This window comes from Ranitomeya variabilis, chromosome 3 (genome assembly GCF_051348905.1).
Source record: "Ranitomeya variabilis isolate aRanVar5 chromosome 3, aRanVar5.hap1, whole genome shotgun sequence".
NCBI lineage: Eukaryota > Metazoa > Chordata > Amphibia > Anura > Dendrobatidae > Ranitomeya > Ranitomeya variabilis.
Genome location: NC_135234.1, coordinates 717,718,654 through 717,743,275, shown reverse-complemented (window position 1 = coordinate 717,743,275; position 24,622 = coordinate 717,718,654). Strand labels below are relative to the sequence as shown.

Sequence of the window (24,622 nt, the reverse complement as noted above, 5' to 3'; positions counted from 1 at the left end):
GTGTCAAAAATGCAGTGTGTGAACAAGCTCATATTGCCCATGAAGGCATAGAGTTGTATTTTGTGTTACAAGTTCCATGTGACTTTACCCCCATAGACTCCAACTCACGATTCTGCGGCTGGTTTTCGGATCGACGCTGTACGACTGTCTGACGACACCAAGCTGGGCGACTGTTCTTGGTGGCACAACTTGCCTGAGAACTTCTGTTGTCATTGATGGCTGGGAAGAAGGGGTTCACAGTCTACTTTGAGGCTAATGTGCCCACGTTCCGGATTTTTAGCTTTTGTGCATCGGTTTTACGCTAAAAAAAACGCTTACATTAAGCATCCCATGATTTTAATGCATTTCTCAATTTTTGTGCCCATGCTGCGTTTTTTTTTCCACAGCAGAAAAACATTGCGGAAAAAATGCAGCATGTTCATTCATTTTGCGGAAAGTCAGTGGTTTTCCCACAATAGATTTGTATTGGGACAATTGTAAAAAAAACCAAAACCAAAAATCAGAGAAAAAAAACGCGCAAAAAACGCAATAAAAATGCTAAAAAACACAAGCGGATTTCCTGCGAAGGGAGTCCGGATTTTATCAGGAAAATTCTGCATACTTTCTGCACGTGGGCACATAGCCTGACGCTTAAAAAAAAACAAACAAGTGACACAGGTGAGGTCCCTGGTAGAAATGTTGCATTGGGGTCCAGCAGCTCCAAATTACACCTCTATATAGAACTATATCAGTGCTCCATCATTGGCGAGGAACAGGCTGGAAACAGCAGACGTTATACATGCCGCATCTTGATGAGCACATGCTAGAGATGATGTCTGGATCTGGCCCTGCATACAGGAGCAGACGGAAGCCAAGCTATCCCAGTAGCTGTGGGGTATTTAACTGTCTCCTATGTAATCTTCTATAATAACCAATTAAAGTGCATGGTGTATGACACAACAGCTAAATGATGAATAATCCTACTGGCATGACAGACATGCCTGGCAGCTCTGGAGCAGCAGCTTTACCCAAGTGATGAGTGAATCACATCACTGACATGTAGAACACATGGGGGATACAGAGGCTGGCCTCCAATCCTAGCTGCCCTCCTTCCTCCCATTCAATACAACACATCAGACTGCTCTGATGGAATGAGTGCAGCTCCCCCCAGCATGACACCACAGCCATAGTCTGCCCAGAGGAGGACCAGGCGTGTGTGGGAAGAGTTGGGAATAAGACACCCCCTTCTTCCAGCTTCTCCTCCCTCTGTCTCCAAGCCTACACCTTCCCCTCCTCCCCAGCTGCACTCCCTGCTGCTGGCTGCACTATTGTACTGCTAGCCTGGCTCTCAGCTCCAGCTGCACATCACTCTGCTGCTCCCTTGGACTTTTCTTGGGCTCATTCAAGCACCGATGGCCACCTTGACTTCTCCATAGCCATAAGGATTACACATCACCTATGGCTACAAATGACATGCCCTGGAGAGACAGACAAGACAGAGGAGCTGCCTCCTACAGTGGAGACCACCAGACAGGCTGCCTGTAGGCACCTTGCATCAATGTAACAGGTAGGCTTCCCCAGACTGCCATGTAGCCCCTACTGATCACTCATATCCAGCTTCTTACTGACTCCTCTAAAACAGAATTTACCTGAAATTTCAGATTTGGATGACCAATTTACTTTGTAACCTAAATTATATAGTACCTGTCTGCACAGAGCTCCACAGTAGGGTGCAGCTTCAATCTGAGGGATTATGTTTACCTTTTCCTTGTAATACATATATGCAATCTGAATTAATTCACTTAATAAAGAGGTCCTGGCAGTGATCTGCTTGCTGTCACCTCCCATGGGGAGGTGTAGATGTGAGCTGGCAATGCACCTGTTACCTGGAGGTGAAATATAGACCCAACCTGCTTGATTGATTTGCTCCATATTTACCCCAAATAAAAGCTTTCTAATAACTGAAACTGCAATTCCCAGCATGTGCTAGAATCTAAATGCATCACCCCAGATATTATCAATCTTTATCTTCCCCAGCCCTCCTGAATTCTATTCCTAATGGTCTGGTTTGCATTGTTACTTTGTATCTCGTTAATGATAATATTGTAAACTATTGTTACATTGTTTGTAAACACTGTTCAGTCTGCAGAGGAGATGATGATACATCCTCCTATGAGACATCTTAGCTTGTTATCTAGACCAGTGAAGTGTAGCCCTCCTGCTGGTTTTGGTGACTTTTTTTTTTGTTTTGTTGCTAAGGGGGCTTTATTTCCTGTTTATCTTGTCCCAGCCCTGAATGTTCACATGGATGATCCCTTGTTAGCACTTGATCATCACTGAGCTGTAAACTCTGCAGGCTTTCACTAACTTCAGATCCATATCCATAGGGGTAGCGGCTTTGCCTCTTGTCCCACCAGCGCTCTACCAACTTGTGACTTTTAGTGTAGCCATCTTTGGGATTTGTATATTTTATGAAGCATTGATTTATGACTTAAAAACGACTTACTGTATTGTAGAAGTAAAAACTCCCTGACCGCACTAGCAGCTAATTCTGGATTAAGTGTATCACCCAGCAACCAGTCAGTAATGAATAACTGGCTTGTAAATAAATCAAGTAGTGTGCCTTTTCACCCTGTCCCCTCCCGTGTCATTATACTTCGGGCTAGTTTGCTCTGGCATGATTTTGGCATTTTTGAGTAACCAAGTAAATATCCGTCTGAGGTCTGAGAGTTTATTTAACATTTTATTAGAGATGGTATTGAAATTCACTGGCCGGTGTAGGCGGCTTGCAAACAGAGGGCTTGTTCATCCTGAAGATGATGGAAGTCTTGGATCCTGAAATCTAAACACCGTTTTTCCAGTTGATGTGTGTCTCTTCAGAGTCCACCCGACCTAAAATTATCCTGACAGTCATAATATTTCCTGATGAAAAGTCAGATGGTATTTCCTTTAGTAATTGCCCTTTTTCACTTGGTTAAGAACCACATACTGTAGCCTTCAGTTGATCGCTATATATATATATATATATATATGTATAGTATGACTGACATAAAAGATTTTCCAGCTTTTGTTTCTCCCTTAAGAATCGCCCCACAATGTAGAACTTGTCACATGGTGCCACTCAACAGTGAGATGAAAGCCCATTTTCTGAGTTCACATTCATTAGGAAGTTGCTGCTCAACTATCTTTCTGCTCTACTGCAACTTTAACTTTCCAAGGTCCCATGGGATGGGGCTTTCTGCAATTAATAGTTCTCTTTCGCATTCCCCTGCCCCCCACACCATCTCCACTTGGGTAGAATTGTGTAAAAAGAGCCTTTTTCTAAATGCTGGCTTTGTTATTTGTTTGTTTTGTTTTTTTTTAGGGCAAGCAGAGGGCTGCAGTTGGCAACCTCCATGCAGACAATAGACGAGGGAAAGCAAGACACAAAAGACGTTCAGCAGATGACACTTTCCATCTCGAGACAAGCTTATGTTCTAACTTCGTGGCTGAGCTCCTTAGATTGAATTTATCCTGATGCTCACATGGTTGAGAGTATGACGTCACCCTCCAAGGGCTGTGGGAACAGTCCAATAGTAACCTCTCAAGGTATAGACAAAAGTGTCTCAAGAACTCTCTCAGATGGCAGCTGTCACAATGGGACATGCAGCAATAAAGGGGACTCCCAGGATGATCAGGGCGCCTTCAAATCCTCAAACTTCTTCAGTAGCCCAAAACAACGACTGAGTCCTAATAATGAAAGGCCCCGTTCCATGGTCGGTGTGGGAAACTCCTCAACCTGGAATGCATTGTCTTCTCTGAGGAAGATGGGATCTTTTAAAAAACTTAAGTCATCCGTTTTGCAAGGAATTCAAGCGAAGGAAAACTCTAACATCATAAGTGAACATAGAAGTGATGTGCAGAAGTGCTTGTCTTCGGAGTGTTTGAGTTCTCAGACCACTTGTCGGTTGCCTATGTCCAAATCTTCTCCTGATCATTGTAATTCAGTGGATGGACTCCAGTCTGATGGATCTGACATGGAGGAGCCAGACAACTCCTTCTTGAGAAGCACTCATAGATCTCGCAGCATTAGACGTGCCTATGGAGCTGGCCGAATCAACTTATTGGACAATGACCAAATGCGAGCAGCTCATAGTCCTCTCAGCATGTCACCTGTTGGAAAGGGCCAAAATGTGTGCGAAATTATAGTGAAGGACCTGGAAAGCAACAAAGTCATCTACAGACGAAGTAAAAGCACAGACAACTTGAACTTTCTCAAAAAAAGCTCATTCAAACGGAAATCTACCTCAAATCTAACAGATGTAAAATCCAACAGCGAAAAGGAGATCCTCCAAAAAAGTGCTCTAAACCCCTATGCGGATGCTGATAATCTTGGAGGGACTCCTGAAAGAAGATCAAAGCGATGGAGAAGTCCAATCAGAGCAAAGGACTTTGACAGAGTATTAAAGATAATGAGCAATGTTACAGATGGACAGTGGAAAAAAGATGGCAGCAAATGCAGCTCTCCAACTTCTGGAGAATGCCACCAAAATAGACCAAACAGTCGTCTACACGATGACTATTCCAGGAGAGTTTCTAGCACTGCTGACTCTGAAAGGAAGAGGTGTATATATAATCCATATTCCCCATCTTTTGACACAAAGATGCTGCATAATTCCTCTAGGACCCATATGAACAATCTTGAAATACATGCGCTGCCTACCAATATAACCATGTCCACTTCCGAAGGCTTTCCAGAGACGTGTAGTCCATCTCCTACTAGCAGTAGCTTGAGTCAGTTGGCCAGTGATGTTTTCTATTCAGACTTTGAGGAACATAAACCGATCCCCCATTCTGCTTCGGATTTAGGAATTCCTGGGACGCCCATGAGACCGACCGCTCCCAAACCGCAGAGCCCCAGCACTTCTATCGTTTGTACTAACCGCAACAGCACTTTATCGTTGAGCTCTATGGAAAGTGATGAAAGGGCTGAATTATGTGCCATAAAAGTAGACCGAAGTCCTCACTCCTTTAAGGATACCATTAAGCTCGCCTATTACGATGATGGTAATGAGGATAGTGGGATCAGCAGCCACTCGCAACTGAGCCTCAATGTGGTCAATGAAGAAAAACATGAGGAGGTAAGGACAAATACTTACAGCAATAACTTCTGTTCACGCCAACAGATGTGACAGTGTCAAATCTAATTCTTGAAAACTTGTGTATAGAGCCTTATTGGAAGTCTACACATCTGCTCCTAGTATTAGGGAAGAGTCGGCCGTATAACTCGGGTGAGGATCGCAACGCAATGCACGGACTGTCTGCCGGCTCTCCCGACCTCAATCTAATGGGCTGTCACACTTGGGTCGCGAGAGCTGCTGGCCAGTCCGAGCATTGCGTTGCCTCCTCGTCTGAGTTCTATGGCCGTCTGACTTTACTAATGCACTTTTGTACTGTTTGAAGACTTTTGCAGCATTTTCCGTTCTGTTCTGTCTAGGGACTAACGGACTGTCTATTCCCCCATACACGGCGGTTAGCTGTCAGCCAATAGATCAGGCGACCGACGGCTACCTCTCCTGACTTCCCGATACAAGAGGGACGTTCCTGTGCTCTCTGAGAGAGCCGCTGACAGACTCTTCTTGTAGTGTCTTGCCTCCCAGAGGACACCTCTGTCTTCGGAAATCCAATGTGCCGAATCCTTCTCTCCTCTGCCATTGTCTGTTGACGTAGGTCCGCAGACCGCATACATATTAGACTGTTTTCTGATCCCACCAATATCGGCGTGTTTGGCTGATGTTAATCTAATGTGTATGGGAACCTTTAGGAAAACATGGCTGCTGTCTACCCAAGACATCACACCTGACCACAGGTTGTGTGTGGTATTACAGCTCAGTCCAATTCATTACAATAGAGCCTGGCTGCAGTACCCGCCACAGGCCATTGACAAGTGTGGTGTTATATAAGGGGGAAAAAACACCAGTGCAGCCCCATTAAACTCCTGACATAATATTAGACACTCCACCCCGAATTTTGTCTGCTCAGACGCTATGTATGGTACGTTGACTTTTTCCGGTATGTTTTGGCCGATGGGTTAACTACATGTTGGGACTTTCCATATAATCTGTACAATTTTTTGTGGTAAATGAGAAGGTTCCATCCTGACTTCTGCAAACATGGACTCTGCTCCATAGCTGATGTAGACCTCAGACTGTGGTGCACAGGTGGCACAAAGATCAGCCACAAGTCTCAAGAGGCGTAATGAGGCTGGAGTCTGGATGAAATGACCCCTAATGTTTTCAGCTCCACCATGTGGAGCCATAGAAACTCTGAGCGTCACATCCCTGTACACACAGTCTGCATTGTGTATGAGGCTTGGAAGGGAGTCTATCAGCACAGAATGACTGTTCAAACCAAGCACAGGCGCTCAGTGCACCCTCAGTGTTACAAATTTAGTGCACCTTCCCACCTGGCTGTTTTGGTTTTTTTTTATCTCCACCCTTCTCTAGCTCTATAAAGCCAGCACTGTCCAATCAAAGAAGAGTAGGAGGGACGGAGATGGAGGGAAAACTTAGTTTGGAAGGTGCACACTGAGGGTGCACCAAGCTCCTGTGCTGGCATCCTTCCTTTAAGACCATTTCAGATGTCCGTATACAGACTATGATTCATGGACTGGCCGAGGATCCCGAGACCCGAACTTGGCAATGGGCTGTCACGTTCGGATCAGTAGACCCGCCGGCTGACCGTACATCACGGTCCGTGCTCTGACATGATACAAGGTCATTAGGATGCATTCATGTGTCTGTGTACGGACCATGATTTCTGGATCGTCTGCGGGTGTCCGGACCCAAACTCAACTACTTCATAGGTGTATGAGACTGGAGTTTGGATCAGGAGACCTGCAGCCAGAAATCCCAGTCCATACATGGACGGTGACACATGGACATATGAATGCATCCTTGGTCATACCATATCGGACGTTCTTAAAGGGAATCTGTCACCTCCGGGATGTTTTTAAGCTTTTATTATGGGCAAACAGGAGATGGAATGGTTAAACTAGTCCTACCTGAATGCCTATATCTGCGGTCTTGTTGTTGAAAATTCATCTTTTATTTCTTTATGCTAATAGGCTCTGAGCAGGGCTGTGGAGTCAGTAAGCCAAACCTCTGACCCAACTCTGACTCCTCAATTTCCATGACTCCAACCCCACCAAAATGGGCTCCTACTGCACTGCCCTGACAGGGTTATGGAGTCGGTAAACCAAACCTCCGACTCCTCAATTTCCAAGACACCGACTCTGACTCCACCAAAATGGATTCTGACTCTGACTCCACAGCCCTGGCTCCTAGGCATGCGGTGCCTGGAAGAAAACTCTTCGTTTGCGAACCATCACCCCCTCTCATTGGCATCACAGCGCCCTGTGACGTCGCACCTGCACTTGTGCAATTATACAGAACCTTTTCCGCCATTCTATGGGCATTGGCTTCATCCTTCCTCTGCGCCGACACCTGTATTGCCATTATTGCATTATCCTCCTATTTGGGGCTGTATAACTATTCACTTGTACTGATTATTGGAAAAATTGTATATGTGCTCTAAAAGTGATGACCTGAGAATGATAATCTTAGGCCACGTTCAGTATTTTACATCAGTATTTATAAGCCAAAACCAGGAGCGGAACAATCAGAGGAAAAGTATAATAGAAACTTCTGCATTTATCACCTATTCCTGGTTTTGGCTTACAAATACCGATGTAAAGTACTGACCAAATGATCAACATGTGAACGTGGTCTTATGGGGTGTAATTCTTTGCCAATATCTCACCGCCTCACAATCAAGATGTTGGATCTTTTATTTGAATCTATAGGATGATCACAAAAACCAGTCTTCTGTTTCTGTGTTGATATCCTCTTCCCTTGACATGAAGAGCCTCTTTGGTCTACAGGGAAGCAATGCAACTTGTTTAGATCCTTATCTAATCTCTTGTCTCCTACACCATTGTGTAGTCAAAGTTCAGATTGTTTCCTGTTCTGTTTGATTTACAGCTTTACTTATTTACAAATAATGAGAACAAGTAACAAGTCTCCTTATTTCAGCAGCTGATGCAGATTTTTGCTTTACTCACGTCATTTAGAATGAATTACCTGGTGCACTGCATTAATGTCACATCTAGTTATTCTATAGCTGTAGCTCCCTCTTGTGGACACAGAGCAGAATTACACTAAACTATAATCAATTAATTTGCTTTTTTTTTTTTTACAGAAAAAGTTTAAACTTTCCTTGTAACTGTTTAACTGAAAACATATGATGAAATCAGTTTAAGACTTAGACCGTGGTCACACTTGCGAGTGCAACGCGAGAAACTCGCATCAATACCCGGCACTGCTGCCGGCACTCAGGACCGGAGTGTGCGGCTGCATGTATTACTATGCAGATGCAGCTGAACGCTCCGGTCCCGAGTGCCGGCGGCAGTGCCGGGTATTGATGCGAGCGGCTAGCGCGAGTTTCTCGCATTGCACTCGCAAGTGTGACCCCGGCCTTACTAACATTTTCAATAGTTACTGAATTAATGTCTTAGTTCTATATCAATGTTAGAGCAGAAGAATAAGTAAAAAAAGAGAAGTGTATAAATTTCATTTCACTCATCATGTGTGTGTATATATAACATATAATCAGTGGCATGTAAAAGTTTGGACACCCCCGGTAAAAAAATTACTGTTATTGTGAAGAGTTAAGCAAGATGAAATGATCTCTAAAAGGCCTAAAGTTAAAGATGACACATTTCCTTTGTATTTTAGACAAAAAAAAATTATATAGCCATTTTTTACATTTAAACAAGTACAAAAAAAGAAAATGGTCAGATGCAAAAGTTTGGGCACCCTTGATTTTTGTGTGCTCTGATAATTTTGACCAAGGTTTCACACCTTAATTAGCCTGTTAGGGTTATGTGTTGTGAAATTGGATTTTGGGCTCCCCCGGTGGCCACTGGTGGAATTGAACTGGTGTGCATCATCCCCTCTGTTCACCTGTTTCCATCAGGATGTGGGAGTCGCTATTTAACCTTGCTCCTCTGTCACTTCCATGCCGGTCAACATTGTAATCAGAAGCCTTTCTGTGCATGTTCCTGCTGCTAGACAACTCCCAGCTAAGTTGGACTTTAGTCCTCGTTTGTTTTTGCATTTTGTTCCAGTTCACAGCTGTAGTTTCGTTTCTGTGTCTGGAAAGCTCTTGTGATCTGAAATTGCCACTCTGATGTTATGAGTTAATACTAGAGTCTTAAAGTAATTTCAGGATGGTATTTTGATAGGGTTTTCAGCTGACCATGAAAGTGCCCTTTCTGTCTTCCTGCTATCTAGTAAGCGGACCTCAATTTTGCTAAACCTATTTTCATACTACGTTTGTCATTTCATCTAAAATCACCGCCAATATATGTGGGGGCCTCTGTCTGCCTATCGGGGAAATTTCTCTAGAGGTGAGCCAGGACTATATTTTCCTCTGCCAGGATTAGTTAGTCCTCCGGCCGGCGCTGGGCGTCTAGGGATAAAAAACGTAGGCAACGCTACCCGGCTACTGTTAGTTGTGCGGCAGGTTTAGTTCATGGTCAGTTTAGTTTCCATCCTTCCAAGAGCTAGTACTTATGTTTGCTGGGCTATGTTCTCTTGCCATTGAGAACCATAACAGTTATGACTAATGATGAGCGAGTATACTCGTTGCTCGGGTGTCCTCCCGAGTATTTTGGTGTGCTTGGAGATTTGGTTTCTGTCGCCTCAGTTGCATGATTTGCGGCTGCTAGACAGGCTGAATACATGTGGGGATTCCCTAACATACAGGCAACCCCCACATGTATTCAGTCTGTCTAGCAATCGCAAATTATGCAGCTACGGTGACAGAAACTAAATCTCCGAGCACGCCAAAATACTCGGAGGAAACCCAAGCATGCTCGGGAAAACCCTAGCAATAAGTATACTCGCTCATCACTAGTTATGACTTGTTCACTGTCATCGTTAGAAAAGGCCAGGTGACGCAAATTTCCCAGCTTTATAAAACCCAGCCTCCTCTGTCCTTGTAACAAAAACGGCAGCCATAGGTTCTTCTATGCAGCTACTCAGCACTCTGAAAATGGTGGACACCCACAAAGCAGGAGAAAGCTATAAGAAGATGGAAAAGTGTTTTCAAGTTGCCTTTTCCCCAGTTCGAAATGTAATTAAGAAATGGCGGTTAACAGGAACAGTAGAGGTCAAGATAAGATCTGGAAAATCAAGCAAAGTTTCAGTGAGAGCTGCTCGTAGGATTGCTAGAGGCAAATCAGAACCCCCTTTTTGACTGCAAAAGACCTTCAGAAAGATTTAGCAGACTTTGGAGTTGTGGAACATTGCTCTACTGTTCAGAGACACCTGCACAAATATGACGTTCATGGAAGAGTCATCAGAAGAAAACCTCTCCTGCGTCCTCACCATAAAATTCAGTATCAGAAGTATGCAAAAGAACAAGCCTTATTCAATTTGGAAACAAGTCCTGTGGACCTTTTGAGGGTAAAATAGAACTCTTTGGCCACAATGATCAAATGTATGTGTGGAGAAAAAAGCGCACAGAATTTCAGGAAAAGAACATCTTGCTAACCATTAAGCATGGCATGGGGTGGATCAATCATGTTTTGGGGCTGTGTTGCAGCCAATGGCAGAAGGAACATTTCATGGGTAGAGGGAAGAATGGATTCAATGAAATTTCAACAAATTCTTGATGCAAACATAACACCGTCTGTAAAAAAAAAAAAAAAAAAAAAAAGGCTGAAGTTGAAATGGAGCATGGCTTCTACAAATGGATAATGCTCCTAAGCACACGTGTAAAACTCTACAATAGGCTACCTCATAAGGTGCAAGCTGAAAGTTTTACAATGACCTCACAGTCCCCTGATCTGAACATCCCTGAAAATCTGCAGCTAGACCTCAACATGGCAGTGCATGCAAGACAACCCAGGAATCTCACAGAACTGGAAGAATTTTCCAAGGAATAATGGATGAGAATCCCTGATACAAGAATTGAAATACTCGTGGCTGGCTAGAAAAAACATTTACAAGCTGTGATACCTGCAAAAGGTCATGTTGCTAGGTACTAACCATGCAGGGTGCCCAACCTTTTGCATTAGCCCATTTTCCTTTTTGTAATTTTTAAAATGTAAAAAATGACACTTTTTGTGTCTAAAACACAAAGTAAGGCCGGGATCACACATATGCGAGATACGGCAGAGTCTCGCAGGTGAAAACCCAGCTCTGGCGCCGGCACTCCGGAGCGGAGCGTGCAGCCGCACTGCAATACATGGAGCTGCACGCTCCGCTCCGGAGTGCCGGCACCAGAGCTGGGTTTTCACCTGTGAGACTCGGCCGTATCTCGCGTATGTGTGATCCCGGCCTTAATGTCATCTTTTTAAATGTAGGCCTTTTAGAGATTATTTAATCACAATAACAATAGTTTTGACCAGGGGTACCCAAACGTTTGCATGCCACTGTGTATGTATATAATATATACAATGCTCAATATAAGTGATTTCCCCCATTTGAAAAGTAAGATTTTAATCAATATCTCATTGAATACAAGAACAATTTCCAAAATTTTGACAAGACTGAGTTTCATAGAACATTTTTTTTTTTTTACCAATAACATGAACGTAAGGTTAGTAATATAACTTTCATTACCAAATCTTCAGATTTACTCAAATTTATTGTTGCAAACATGAGTACATCCCACATCAAAAACTACACCATCTACTATTTTGTATGACCTCCATGAATTTTAAGGACAGCGCCAAGTCATCTTTTTCCATTCTTCAAAACTGACCTTGGTTAGAGGGTGTATGGAGAGTGATGACAACTTGTGTCTTCAGAATTCCCTGTGGGAGTTTCGGTTGGATTCAGATCAGGAGACACTTGGCCACTGAATCACTTTCACCCTGTTCGTCTTCAGAAATGTAACAGTGGCCTTAGATGTGTGTTTTGGATCATTGTCATGTTGGAAAGGTGCATGTCTACGAAGGACTCGGGGTGATGGTAGCATCTTCTCTTTCAATATAGAGCAGTACATCTGTGAATTCATGATACCATCAATGAAATGTAGCTCCCCGACACCAGCAGCGCTCATGCCACCACCATGTTTCACTGTAGGCACCATAAGTGTATCCTATGTGTGCTTTACATATGTTACTCCATTAAGACCCACCCAGTTTATATGTCATATTAGAGCATATTTACCACTTCTTGATGAACCAGAGCAAGGAGCTGTGTCAACCAAAGAGGTCGCATGTGTAAAACCAGCAGGTGTTCTAAGAGAAATATGCTGTTTTCCAGTTTTCCTCAGTCATACATGTTCCCATCTTGCTGGGAGTTTTTATGGCATCTCACAGCAATCACTTGAATAATCAATAGAGTTGCTATCAAAATGATTCTACCATTGCAAATAAGGTTTATTAGTAGTGATGAGTGAATATTCTCGTTACTCGGGATTTCCCGAGCACGCTCGGATGACCGAGTATTTTTTAGTGCTCGGAGGTTTAGTTTTCATCGCCTCAGCTGAATGATTTACAGCTATTAGCCAGCCTGAGTACATGTGGGGGTTGCCTGGTTGTTAGGGAATCCCCACAGGTTATCAAGCAGGCTAGTAGCTGTAAATCATCCAGCTGCGGCAAAAAAAATTAAATCTCCTAGCACTAAAACATACTTGGAGGACACCCGAGCGTGCTCGGGAAATCTCGAGTAACGAGTATATTCGCTCATCACTATTTATTAGCAAAACGTACAAACTTTCTCCTGTTTGCATTATACCAATCTAACAAGATAAATGTAAATGACTCAATGCAACTAATATAACTGGTTTGTCCAAATTCAGCACCATATGCCTTTTATTGACTACTGTAGTCTCAGAATTCTGGATGTTACTGTATAACTTGCTGCAAACATGATGCGTTGACAATGGTCTCACGGTCACTAATATTCTTGGGTTTCCGTGATGCAACCTCTTTTCCTCAAATTCGATCAAACAACCACGCTTCACTGTAGGCATGACCAAGCCACCACTATGCTTTCTTGTAGGGATTACCGAGCTACCGCCATGCTTTGCTGTAGGCAGGGTATTCTCTTCAGTGTTTGCTTCCTTTTCCCCCCTCCAGACATATTGCTGTGCTCCAATTTTGTTTGATCACTCCACAGAACAGAGTCACAAAACTTCAGTTGATTATTTATATGGCTGCCTATTAAAGCAATTCATATGAAGCCTCCCTAAATCTTGCCACATGTCTTTTGCAGCTACTAAAGGTTTGGCGTTTTTTTTTTTTATCACATCCTCAGGAATCTGGTGGCAGCTTCGTCTTTCTGCCACGTCCAGGTAGTGTAGTCAGTGTTCCTGTTACCTTGAACTTGTAAATCTGCTTCCTACTGGAGCTCTAGTGACATTCAATGCATTGTATATATTTTTATCTTTTTTCCTTGTTTGTACAAAGCAATGAGCTCTTAACTTTTTGGATCCCTCTCTAACCAGTCCAGGTATGTGATGTGTTTTATCCCACCAACACCTGATGCAAGAAATAAGGTGTGCAAGAGGCAACGTGTGATTTGCAATATTCCGAGGGGGTTGAATAATCTGGAGATTGCGCTACTCAGAAAAAGTGGCATTTGTGCTGAATTTAGAGAACCCACTTATTGTATCAGTTGTACTGAGCTATATAAAGTGTTCTTATTTGGTTTATTGCAGAAAGTTTGTACATTTTGCTAATAAATTTGCAATGGGGGTAGAATAATTTTGTAATTGTATCTATTTGGGGTAATAGTTGCTTTGTCCAAGTGCTTCTTAATGGAGCTGCCACAGAAACCTTACTGTGCAGGGAATGGAGGATGTGAGCGCTGTACTAAAGAAATGGAGCATGAAAAGTTGATTGCGGGTATTGAGAAAGCTCTGCACTGCTGCTTTCTGTATAATGGGAAGTACATTTCAATTTCCTTTGCTTTGCAGGCTATTTTTGGATTGCTCCAGCTTTTAAAGGATATTTCCATTAAAGGACGCTAGAAAATGCCTTGACTTCTCTTGATTTTTGGTTTGGAGCCTGACTGCTTAGAACCTCCCTCCCCCGATAGAACAGAAATGTTGGTGCTGCCTGTCACCTTTTGTGCAGGGAATAGCAACTATTCCGTTCAAGTGAACGGGGCCATATTGTACTTCCCTACAAAGATGGTACCTGGTATTACTGAAATTTGTTGTGCTGCTACTTCATTGCCCCCACACACTCAGGTATTATGGTGCTGATTGCTGAACATTTTTCTGCACAGAACAGAAAGCTTAAGTTTAGTATTAAAGAATATAATAATATATCATATTATAGAGCACTGCGTTCTTACACTTGCTCATTTTGCCTTTCTACCCAGTTAATTCGCTTGTATGTAGCAGAAATGCTCACTTACTATGAGCGCCGACCACCATTGTTCACTACCACGTTCACTAAATGCTAAAACTGATCTGCAATTATGATTTTCAAGGGCGTTACGAGTTCGTAGATACCAAACATGTTTAAGTTCTTTTTTTATTTAAGTGATGAAAGAAAATCCAAAATTTCTATAAAAAAAAAAAAAAAAAGTTGCCTTTTTCTGAGACGCCTAGTGTTTCCGTTTTTCATAATTTTGGGCTTCATTGAGGGCTTATTTTTTGCGCGCCAAACTGATATTTTTTATTGATGCCATTCTGGTGTAGATACGATCTTTTGATCACCCAATATTGCATATTAATGCATTGTTGCAGCGACCAAAAAACTTAATTCTGGCGTTTTGATTTTTTTTTTTCCTTGTTACACCATTTGTCGATCGGATTATTATTATTTTTTTTTTTTAGATCTTGATTGGGCGTTTCTGAACGCGGGGGATACCAAATTACCAAATATGTGATTTGTTTTTTGTTTGTTTTGTTTTATTTTGAATGGGGCGAATGGTATATGATTTAAACTTTTATATATTTTTTTTTTATTTTTTATAATCATTTTTTTTAACTTTACACTTGCTTCAATAATCTCCGTGAGAGACTACTAGAAGCTGCTGTCATCTGATCGCTTGTCGCCGCAAGAGAAATTTTAATTTAATAGAAATGTATTGAACGTGGTTAATCCGCATGGTTCAGTGATCACATGTGGATTCACCTGCGTTCTGTAGACGGCAGCGAACATTTGCTGCATCCAAAGCGCTGCTACATCCGGATCATGGGCACCCGGCCTGAATGTTTCGGCAGTCCTTCCTCTGCCTCCTGCTTGCTGCCTAAATCCAGCAAATGTGCGGATCCAGCAGTGACGTGGGAATGGAACGTGGAATTTCTGCCTATATGCCACTGTCCTGGCATCAACCTGTGCATGACCGAAGTCTGACAGACCGAGCTTATTTCCTGTGCGAGCTCACAGCAGACGCGTTGCTGTGTTATAGTGCTGAGCCAGCAACATTGCAGAAGTTCTCTGTATAGTACATGCACAAAGTACGTGCCAGTAGTGGACAGTGTTATGTAGGTATATACAGTATTAGATCTGTAGTAATCTGGAAATTTGAAAATGGCATTATCAAAATGGTTAAGAAAACTTCAACATAAAAATCTGATTTTAAAGCAATTGTCATTTTATATTAAATATGTATTTTTCTTATTTTCTGGCAATATTTTTCTTTTTTTTTTTTTTAAACAAGTCACGATCTATTAAAAATGAAGAAAAAAAATCTTGAAACTTTCACACTGGCCACAGGGGAACTTTTAGACACCTGCTTCCTATTGTTTCAGGAAACAACCCATGTACAAAGGCGCAAAGGTGGGATACTGACTCTATCTTTTGTATTGAAGTGACATGTCAAATGAGTGTGCAAAGGTCATTGTGAAAGGAATGGGAATAGGATAAGCTGTGACATCACTTATTGTGATTTGGATCCTGTGTTATCTGTCATTGTATTTCTGCCTTTTATATCTCAAATTGATGTAAACTCTTCTTTAAAAAAAAAAAAAAAGAAACAAAAAAAAGGCAGGAAGTAGGAGTCTAAAAAGAGCCCCAGCGACCAATGTAAAAATTGCAGGAGTACTAATTTTTTTTTTTCTGAAATAAAGATTGTAATTTGAAAAAAAAAAAAAAAAAAGACATTAACCTGATTTTAAACAGGTGATAACTTCTTTTTAAATGGGCCATTTTCTAATTATGCATTCTTGTTAAACAGAATTCGAAAATTTTACATATAGAACCAGTGTATATCAAAAGTTGAAAAGCTTTATACAGTCGCTTGCGAAAGTATTCACCCCCTTGGCATTTTTTTTCGCTACATCACAACCTGGAATTTCACTTTTTTTTTTTTTTTTTTTTGAGTGTTTGCATCAGTTCATGTAAAGAACATGCCAACAATTGTGAACACTTTGGTTTTCTTTTATTGTGAAGCAAATAACAAATGGGATAAAAGAAATAAAAACTTCAGTGTGCATAACTATTCACCTCCCCTAAATTCAATACTTTTTTAGAGCCTCCTTTTGCAGCAATTACAGCTGCAAGTCGGTTTGGACAAGTCTCTATGAGCTTTCCACATCTTGTCGCTGGGATTTTTGTCCATTTCTCAAGGCAAAACTGCTCCAGATCCTTCAAGTTGGATGGTTTCCTCTGGAGAACAGCAATCTTCAAGTCTGACCACAGATTGTCAATTGGATTAAAGGCCCCGTCTCACATAGCGAGATCGCTAGCGAGATCGCTGCTGAGTCACTAGTTTTGTGACGCAACAGCGACCTCAGTAGCGATCTCGCTATGTGTGACACGTACCAGCGATCAGGCCCCTGCTGAGAGATCACTGGTCGTGTCGGAATGGCCTGGACCTTTTTTTGGTCGTTGAGGTCCCGCTGACATCGCTGAATCGGTGTGTGTGACACCGATCTAGCGATGTCTTCACTGGTAACCAGGGTAAACATCGGGTTACTAAGCGCAGGGCCGTGCTTAGTAACCCGATGTTTACACCCTGGTTACCAGCGTAAATGTAAAAAAAAACAAACAGTACATACTCGCCATCTGATGTCCATCAGGTCCCTTGCCGTCTGCTTCCTGCTCTGACTGACTGCCGGCCGGAAAGTGAGAGCAGATCACAGCAGTGACGTCACCGCTGCGCTCTGCTCTCACTGTACGGCGGCTCAGTCAGAGCAGGAAGCAGACGGCAAGGGACACCGAAAGGCGAGTATGTACTGTTTGTTTTTTTTTGGTAACCAGGGTAAACATCGGGTTACTAAGCGCGGCCCTGCGCTTAGTAACCCGATGTTTACCCTGGTTACCCGGGTGCTGCAGGGGGACTTCGGCATCGTTGAAGACAGTTTCAACGATGCCGAAGTCGTTCCCCTGATCGTTGGTCGCTGGAGAGAGCTGTCTGTGTGACAGCTCCCCAGCGACCACACAACGACTTACCAACGATCACGGCCAGGTCGTATCGCTGGTCGTGATCGTTGGTAAATCGCTATGTGAGACGGGGCCTTAAGGTCTGGGCTTTTAGTAGACCACTCCAAAACTTGTGTGTTGCTTTAGTAGTATGTTTTGGGTCATTATCTTGTTGTAAGGTGAACCTCAGTCCCAGTCTCAAATCATTGATAAACTGAAACAGGTTTTCTCAAGAATATCCCTGTATTTTCCACCATCCATCTTCTCCTCAACTTGGACAATTTTCCCTGTCCCTCTTGCCGAAAACATCCCCACAGCATGATGCTGCCACCACCATGTTTCACTGAGGGGATGATGTTCTTGGGGTGATTAGCTGTGTAGATTTGGCACCATGCATAGCGTTTTACCTTGGTGGCCAAAAAAAATGTTGGTCTCCTCTGACCACAGCACCTTCCTCCATACATTTGCGGAGTCTCCCACATGTCCTTTGTCAAACTCCAGAACGAGCTTTACAATTTTTGTGTGTAAGTAAAGTTTTGTTTTCTGCTCACTCTTCCATAAAGTCCACCTCTATGGAGTGTATGACTTATTGTAGTCATATGGACAGATTTTGCAGTCTCTGCTTGGGAACTCTGCAGCTCCTTCAGGGTTACCTTTGGTCTCTGTGCTGCCTCTCTAATTAATGCCCTCCTTGCCCGGGCTGAGGATTTTGGTGTGCGGCCTTCTCTTGGCAGCTTAATAGTGGTAACATGTTCTTTGCTTTTAATGATAATGGATTTCATGGTGCTTCGAGGGTTCATCATAGATTAGGATTTTTTTTTTTAATTACCCAACCTTGACTTGTACTTCTCAACAACTTTGTCCCTGACTTGTTTGGAGATCTCCTTAGTCTCCATGGTGTTTGGTTAATGAGTGGTGCCTCTTGCTTAATGGTGTTGCCGCCTCTGTGGCCTTTCAGAATAGGTAAAGTGTATAATCTGACAGACATGTGGCACATAAATTGCACACAGGTGGACTTCCTCTTACTAAGCATGTGACTTATGAAGGGAATTGCTTACACCAGAAATTTTTCCTCCTCGCAAAAGGGGTGAATGCATATGTGCATGCCAATTTTTACTTATTTGATCCCATACATTTAATTTATACCTATATTTTATGCTGATTGTACATCATACACAAATTGGATTACAAAATTATTTAAGCACAGGCTGTAATGTAAAAAAAAGCCAAGGGGGGGTTGATTACTTTAAGAAGCCACTGTAAGTACATTACGGTACATTGCCTGGTATTACAACCTGTTGTATAATTCAGAGCTGTATTCACAGTTTTGCTAACTTCACAGTTTACACTTTCCAGCATCTTTCGTGTGGCATTTTTATTCTTTGGCGTGTTACTAACCACTGCTGCCTTCGCGGAGCTAACCTGTGTCCGTCAAACAGCTTGTGGAATCTCGTTGAAACCAGTAGATTTGTGAATGTTGCTCTGGACTATTGTGGTCAAGCATAATTTACAAAGTTGCACAATTTTTCTATGTAAATTATAATAATTGTTAAATCATGTTTTTATGGTGAACAGACACTACAACTTATAGTTCCTGTTCTGCTTGTGGAAGTTTCAGCTCTTTGGTACGAATGACCTAGTGAGAAACGTCTGCGCTGGGTAGGAAGGAAGTCTTATTACACATTAAACACTAGTTTCAAAACTTCTGGCAGAACATTCACTCGACACATGTTCTGTGGGAGGAATCTGTTTGGTTTTGTGTCACATCCTTATGCCATCTGCGTGAACGCTCTACCGGGTGCTGCACCACTGGTATACTTCTGGGTGGTGGCCACATATCGGACCCCAGTAATCTGGGTGATGATGGCCCAACATCTAACGCCTGGAAGAAGGAAAATCCCCACACATTTGGTGAGTTGAGATTACAATAATCTACAAAACCTGATCAGTCTAAAAGGGAGACCTTTCCACCAAGTTTCCCTAAGATTTCAGATTTTCTCATATAACCCTTCTTATGTAATCTACTTTTGGGCAAGTTTACCGATATGTTGCTGCACCCAACAACTCTTGTTGCGTGTCGTGTGTTTGAACTATGAAATTGTCCATGTCTCCGATTTAAGGCCTAATTCAGACGTTCATGATTTTTCTTATGTGTAAAGATCTGGATCTAAAACCCTGAACAACAGTCCAAGTTTCATCAATGTTGGGTCATAGTCAGTTTTTAGCATCAGTTTTTCGTCAGTGATTTTCATGTATGAAAAAAATAAACAAATTGCAAACTTATCATCTCCATTACAGCGTTAAGACGGATTGCACACTGATGCCGTGGTTTTTTTTTGTTTGTTTGTTTTTACACACCTCTAGACATGTATGGGTAATTGTGATCCATCCAATCACATCTGTGATTTTTTTTTTTTTTTTGTTGCAATCACAGAACACTTACGGGCTCATGGATATTTGCATAAGGCCTAAAAAATGGTGCAGTTTTGTGCCACCTTTTTAGGGCACTGCTGGCAATAAGTTGATGGAAAATCACTGGACCTGCACGTATAGTCCTACTGCCATGAATAGCAAATGTGAATAGCAAAAAAAATAAATAAAATAAAAAACATAATTTTTATTTTTGCTAAGCAGTAATAGGGAAAGTCTGTTTTATTTCTTTACTGGCATGATCACATAGCACAGCAGGTAAAGCTTGTGTAGGACACAGTGGTTGTAAAGTCTCCCGAGTAACCTACAAGGGGGAATGTTTGTCAGTCATTGGTTCCCTTCAGTCAAAGTACACTCCTCAACAAAAAAAGGCTTGGAGTTACGAAAATCACAGGATGGAAAGATGTTTTTGATAAATACATGATGGAAAAAATGTACCGTAAATAGAATTCCTTGATTTATTCAGTATCGTGTGAGCGCAACGTGCAAAAATCCACTTACAGATAAATCCAAATCTACTCCAAAATTCATACAATTTAGTGTGAATTTGCCGTTGAGGATGTCCCTTTCATTTGTATCAGAAATTGTTTTCAGAAATTTTTACTTTATCTAGTTTTGGTTAATTACCGAATAATATAAGCTCATGCAATAGTCCAGAAAAACTCACCTTGTGGCTCTTAACAACCACACAGAACTCTGCTTTCATTTTTATAGATTCAGCTTAAAGGCAGGGCCGTATTTGCCACTAGGCACTCGAGGGCACGTGCCTAGGGCTGCGACATTGCGGGGGGGCGGCACCTGAGCAAGGTTTTTTGTTTTTTTTTAGTCCCGGGTCACAAACGCGACCGCCCGCCCCGCCCGCCTCCGAGTCCGACCCACCCTCCTTGAAGACGATACTCACCCTGCTCCAGCGATGCCTGGTCTCAGCGTCTGTAGCGCGTCCTGAGTGAGCGGTCACGTGGTACCGCTCATTAAGGTCATGAATATGCGCATATTCATGACCTTGATCAGCGGTACCACATGACCGCTCACTCAGGAAGAAGGCGCTGCGGCGGGACAGAGCCAGAGGGAGGATGTCGGCACAGCCGCGCGATGTGTGGGACAGCTGACAGGTGAGTATGAGGGATGGGGGGATGAAGGAGGAAGGTAAGCCTCCCGAGCCATGCAAGATGGGAGAAAGAGCGGGGGAGGGGGTGGAGAGATGAGCCATTCATACCGGGGAGTATGAGCCATCAGCCATGCATATGGGGGGGGGGGGAATTATGAGCCATGCATACAGGGGAATATGAGCCATCAGCCATGCATACGGGGGGGGGGGGAATTATGAGCCATCAGCCATGCATACAGGGGGGGGGAATTATGAGCCATGCATACAGGGGAATATGAGCCATGAGCCATGCATACAGGGGAATATGAGCCATCAGCCATGCATATAGGGGGGGGAATTATGAGCCATCAGCCATGCATACAGGGAGGGGGAGGGAATTATGAGCCATGCATACAGGGGAATATGAGCCATCAGCCATGCATACAGGGGGGGGGGGGGAATTATGAGCCATCAGCCATGCATACAGGGGGGGGGGAATTATGAGCCATGCATAGAGGGGAATATGAGCCATCAGCCATGCATATGGGGGGGGGGAATTATGAGCCATGCATACAGGGGAATATGAGCCATCAGCCACGCATACAGGGGGAGGGGAATTATGAGCCATCAGCCATGCATACAGGGGGGGGGAATTATGAGCCATGCATACAGGGGAATATGGGCCATCAGCCATACATACAGGGGGGGGAATTATGAGCCATGCATACGGGGGAATATGAGCCATCAGCCATACATATGGGGGGGGGGGAATTATGAGCCATGCATACAGGGGAATATGAGCCATCAGCCATGCATACAGGGGGGGGAATTATGAGCCATCAGCCATGCATACAGGGGGGGGGAATTATGAGCCATCAGCCTTGCATACAGGGGGGGGAATTATGAGCCATGCATACGGTGGAATATGAGCCATCAGCCATACATACAGGGGGGGGGAATTATGAGCCATGCATACGGGGGGGTGGAGAGATGAGCCATGCATACGGGGGGGGGGGTGGAGAGATGAGCCATGCATACAGGGGGGTGGAGAGATGAGCCATGCATACAGGGGGGGTGGAGAGATGAGCCATGCATACAGGGGGGTGGAGAGATGAGCCATGCATACAGGGGGGGTGGAGAGATGAGCCATGCATACAGGGGGGGAGGTGGAATATGAGCCATGCATACAGGGGGGAGGTGGAATATGAGCCATGCATACAGGGGGGAGGTGGAATATGAGCCATGCATACAGGGGGGGTGAATATGAGCCATGCATACAGGGGGGGGGGGGGGGAGTATGATCCATGCATACGGGGGGGAATATGAGCCATGCATACAGGAGGGGGGGTCATTATACAGTATGGAGAACTGTGTGTGGCCATTATACAGTATGGAGAATCATGTGTGGCCGTTATACAGTATTGAGCATCATGTGTGGCCATTATACAGTATTGAGCATCATGTGTGGCCATTATACAGTATGGAGCATCATGTGTGGCCATTATACAGTATGGAGCATCATGTGTGGCCGTTATACAGTATTGAGCATCATGTGTGGCCGTTATACAGTATGGAGCATCATGTGTGGCCATTATACAGTATTGAGCATCATGTGTGGCCGTTATACAGTATGGAGCATCATGTGTGGCCGTTATACAGTATGGAGCATCATGTGTGGCCATTATACAGTATGGAGCACTGTGGCCATATTGTTTCGTTTATAATTATTGTATATAAAACAGTGTGATCAGCAGTGCTAAATGGCTGTGGTTGGGACGTGGATATGGGTGTGACTAGTTGTGAAATGGGTGTGGTCAGAGGTGTGGCCTAAAATTTGCCGCGGCGCGCTACGCACACCGCACACTTTATGCCTCCTTCCCTTCTTCAAAAGTTGGGAGGTATGGTACCGCATTTGCCAGATCATGGCAAGTGCCGCAAATCCCATAGGGAATGAATGAGGCCGAACGCAGTGTTGCTGTAAGTGATCCGTTACGCGGCACATGCAGAAAAACTGCCCAATCTGCTGCAAAAGGCGACTTTCACATCAGCGGTTCTTGCTAAAGTCACTGCCGATAGTGTCATACTCACCAAAGGGGGAGGCAGCACTAAAAGTACCTAGGGCAGCAGAAACCCTAAATACGGCCATGCTTAAAGGGTTTGTCCAGGCTTGGGACAAATATCTGCAGACTTGTAAATCATGACAGCGGACATACCAGTATTCCTAGTGTGAGCAGGCAGTCATGTATCAACATGTATACGATTCACAAATTGGTGGTCGCATGTCAACTAGACTCTCAAAATAGAAGTAAATTGAGATAAGTCAGATGAGTTTAATTGTCACGTGACCGGAAGTATGCAAATCGTATACAAGTGACCACTGACCATGTCAGGGAATACTGGAGCATCATAACACATGGAGTCTGTCATGCGTCTGGATTCGAACCCTTGAACCTGTGCTTAGTTGTTTGCTTCTCTGTTTTCTCCGGGTGTTTAGTTTGTTATCCTTGCTTCAGTCTTTTTACGGTAACAGGTGATTTAATTTACTGATTTGTCTGCCCTATCACCTTTCGGGTGCGGATTTATATACATTCCCCCTGCTACTATTTCCTGCTGGTGATTGTCTCATTTGTATGTCCAGTCATAGTGCTTTAGTTTAACCCCTTTCTGACCTAATATGCAGTCCAGCTGACTGCGCCTGTGCGGCCGCTCTGCCTGTGATTCACAGCCCCACAGTGTCTTCTGATTTATTCATATTGTGTGGGCTGGGATTCACAGGCAGGGCGGCCGCACAGGCGCAGTCAGCTGGACTGCATATGAGGACAGACGGGCAGCGCTCACTGCGCCTGCACCAGGCAGGAGAAAAGAGCGCAGGCGCCGGCACATTGAAAACAGCGGTGAGGAGGCGGCTCCCGGCACCAAGAAGATTTGAGTTTGCTGTGTGGCGTCTGCAGCAGAGGGGAAAGGCCTGCCTCCTTGTCTGAATACAAGGTATTTATAACAAATTACAAAACTGATTATTTCGGCAGTTACAGCACCCAGAACTAAAAGAGCCAGCTTGTCAGAATGCAGCATTAGTGCTGCACAAGATGGCTCTTTTAGTTAAAAACGCCTGGGGGGGTGACAGGTTCCCTTTAAAGACAAAATAAAAAAAAGGCAAACCTGTGATTTGACATTGTCTTTATACAAGTTTTTACTGTAGAAGCCAAGTGAAAGTAAAACTTGGCCAGCTGAGATGGGTAAATTACAGAAGTGGGAAGTGAAGAGCTGGAGGTGTTACCAGTATTATATAGAGAGAGCAGGAAGTCTGTGGGGCATCACGTCACATCACAGGCCAGTGCCTTTGACTGTTATCTTATAATCTGTGGTATTTAGTTTACTCACTTATATAGCGCCATTAATTCCGCAGCGCTTTACAGTTTGCACACATTATCATCGCTGTCCCCACTGGGACTTGCAATCTACGTTCCCTATCACTATGGTCTTTCGAGTGTGGGAGGTAACAGGAGAACCCGGAGGAAACACAGCAAACATGGGGAGAACATACAAACTACTTGCTGATGTTGTCCTGTTATTATAGTGTTATTTCCAAGATAGTATGTAAATGACTGAGCACTGGGGGGTCCGACAACTGGGAACCAAAGCAATCATTAGAACGTGGCTTAGGGAACCCGGCTCTCCACTGTTAAGCTTTTTACGACCGTCCCAAACACAGTGAATGGAATAGAGAATATGTACAGCATGTGCACCGA

General features: G+C 43.6%; 1 protein-coding gene across 2 annotated transcripts in view; it reads left to right on the top strand.

The window, feature by feature from the left end:
- Positions 1-789: 789 nt before the first annotated feature.
- Positions 790-24,622, top strand: part of SPATA13 (spermatogenesis associated 13) — a 75,397-nt gene continuing 51,564 nt past the window's right edge. The window contains exons 1-2 of one of the 2 annotated variants that reach the window (XM_077298321.1): positions 790-1,546; positions 3,344-5,099. In XM_077298321.1, the coding sequence (XP_077154436.1) occupies positions 3,504-5,099 (1,596 nt within the window). In that variant the 5' untranslated portion in view covers positions 790-1,546; positions 3,344-3,503. The remainder of the gene's footprint in view (positions 1,547-3,343; positions 5,100-24,622) is intronic. The other variant, XM_077298322.1, reaches the window with a different exon arrangement.